The following is a 2,379-nucleotide window of genomic DNA, read 5'->3' as shown; positions in this document are numbered from 1 at the left end:
CCCTTTAATCCGGTGCATTTAGTGCCTGCCCCCCTTTCTCTTCACTCTCAGGCTGTCTATTTTTAAGGTATTCTTCTCTCCAAGCTGATTGGGCGCTCAGGTTAGGGAGTGAACGCCCTGCGATTATGTCAGATTGCGTGCAGTCCGCAGCAGGCTAGCCTTTGAACTTCACCGCTTTTGGCTCCCGGTCCTCGGCTGTTCCTCATTCCCAGCCAGGTGCTTTGCAGGGCTAGACACCTTCGGCAGCAGCATCTCATCACAAAAGCAAGCCCTCCCTCTCTCTCTTTTCCGCACACAAACACTTGAGAGACTGATCACTCCGACCCGAGACACTCCTGGATTTCTTTTTTCACTTCTTTTCTCTTTCTTGTCTTCTTACCCCCCGCTCCTCCTCCGTTGACATCTCTCCCCCCGTAACTGCCTGTGGATTTGCCGGAGAACTGGTATGATCAGCTGAGAGTTTTGGGGTTCTTTTTGGGTGGCAAGGCAGGCGAGTCGGCTAGGTGAGCCCAGCCCCGCTGTGACTTTTTATAGCGACCCCCACCCCACAGCACCATGTCCAAGCCGACCGATCACATCAAGAGACCAATGAACGCCTTCATGGTGTGGTCCCGGGGCCAGAGGCGGAAGATGGCCCAGGAGAACCCTAAAATGCACAACTCGGAGATTAGCAAGCGGCTGGGCGCGGAGTGGAAGCTGCTGTCGGAAGCTGAGAAACGACCCTATATTGACGAGGCCAAAAGGCTCCGGGCGCAGCACATGAAGGAGCATCCTGACTACAAGTACAGACCCCGGCGCAAGCCCAAGAACCTGCTCAAGAAGGACAGGTATGTCTTCCCTTTGCCTTACCTGGGCGACACAGACCCACTAAAGGCTGCCGGGCTGCCAGTGGGAGCCACGGACGCTCTGCTGAGCTCCCCGGAGAAGGCTAGGGCTTTCCTGCCTCCCACCTCCGCACCCTACTCCTTACTTGACCCCAGCCAGTTCAGCTCCAGCGCTATCCAGAAGATGACCGAGGTGCCCCACACCTTAGCCACCAGCACCCTGCCCTACGCCTCCACCTTGGGATACCAGAGCGGGGCGTTCGGCAGCTTGAGCTGCCCCAGCCAGCACACCCATACTCACCCTTCGCCAACTAACCCCGGCTATGTGGTGCCCTGTAACTGTACAGCTTGGTCGGCTTCCAGTTTGCAACCTCCAGTTGCCTACATATTGTTCCCAGGCATGACCAAGACTGGAATAGACCCCTATTCTTCAGCACATGCGACTGCCATGTAACACACCCACATACCCGCAAGCGAGACTTGGTTTGCAGGCAGAACTTGAATTCACGCACGGGCATGTACATAGAAACTGCAGAAGCAAAAAGCCACCTGCATGGGAGAAGGATGCCAGTGTATCTGATGGCACCTGGGGAAAGACAGAGACTTCTCTTGGAACGCAGAGACTCGCTAGTCAAATTAAACAAAGATTTCTCCCTCAGCCTGGGGAAACTGGAATTGGAGGCTCAGCTAGGTGCAGAAACCTCTAAGAACTGTAAATGTGATAAATCTTGACCTGCCCTTTTGGACTAAAGGCTAGGCAGTTTTGAGTTTTATTTATTATATTAATGTATATGAGTTCTATATTACCTGCTGTCATTTGGACTTGAATTTCTGAAGTCCTGGTATTTATTATTATTATTATTATTATTATTTCCTTTTGCACATTAAAAGACAAGATTCGCTGTGTTATATTATATATATATATATATATATATATATATATTTTGCCATCAAGCACTAATAGGTAAAATTGCTTTTCATGTCAAAAAGGCTCTTAAAAGTTACAGAAAAGGGAAACGTTTCTCTTTCTAACATGATATGATAGTGTTTGCTTAATTTAAAACAGATAGTCTTTCAATTTGTGTGCTCCAGTGCAACTAGATCGAAGTTCATTTTAGACAGAGCGTCAGGTATGAAGTCAGGCAGTAGAACTGTAAAAATAACTAAATAAACAAATAAGAATAAGACTTAAAAAAAAGATGGTAATTTCAATATGTTTCAACCATGTCTTTGAAAAATGTATCCAGAAGGATTTTACCTCTTTAATCTGTTCATTTCTTGAACAAAGACATTTTGAATAAAGACAATCTGTCATTAAACAAGCAAACCATGTGGTGTGAATAAAATCTCAATTTTGACAAACTTCCTCCTAAAAGCACGAAAGCAAAGCTTAAAAGACTGAGTTGCATAGGACTAGTTCAGATGCTTCTGGCCAGGAAAGCACCTACGGGCCCGATCCCTGGGGGGAAAAACTTAGATGAGTAACGCTACCCTGGTGAGGGGCCCTACGTGAATTCAGAGGGACTACTCACTTGAGTAATATTACTCACCTGCG

At 47.5% G+C, this 2,379-nt stretch overlaps 1 protein-coding gene across 1 annotated transcript; it reads left to right on the top strand.

Moving 5' to 3' along the window:
- The first annotated feature begins 200 nt into the window (after positions 1-200).
- SOX14 (SRY-box transcription factor 14) lies at positions 201-1,617 on the top strand. Its single transcript, XM_050965689.1, has one exon. It carries the CDS (start codon positions 556-558, stop codon positions 1,276-1,278), a length of 723 nt encoding a protein of 240 aa, XP_050821646.1. The 5' UTR covers positions 201-555; the 3' UTR covers positions 1,279-1,617.
- Positions 1,618-2,379: the final 762 nt, after the last annotated feature.

This window comes from Gopherus flavomarginatus, chromosome 8 (genome assembly GCF_025201925.1).
Source record: "Gopherus flavomarginatus isolate rGopFla2 chromosome 8, rGopFla2.mat.asm, whole genome shotgun sequence".
NCBI classification, from domain to species: domain Eukaryota; kingdom Metazoa; phylum Chordata; order Testudines; family Testudinidae; genus Gopherus; species Gopherus flavomarginatus.
This window is presented reverse-complemented; position numbering and strand designations above follow the sequence as displayed.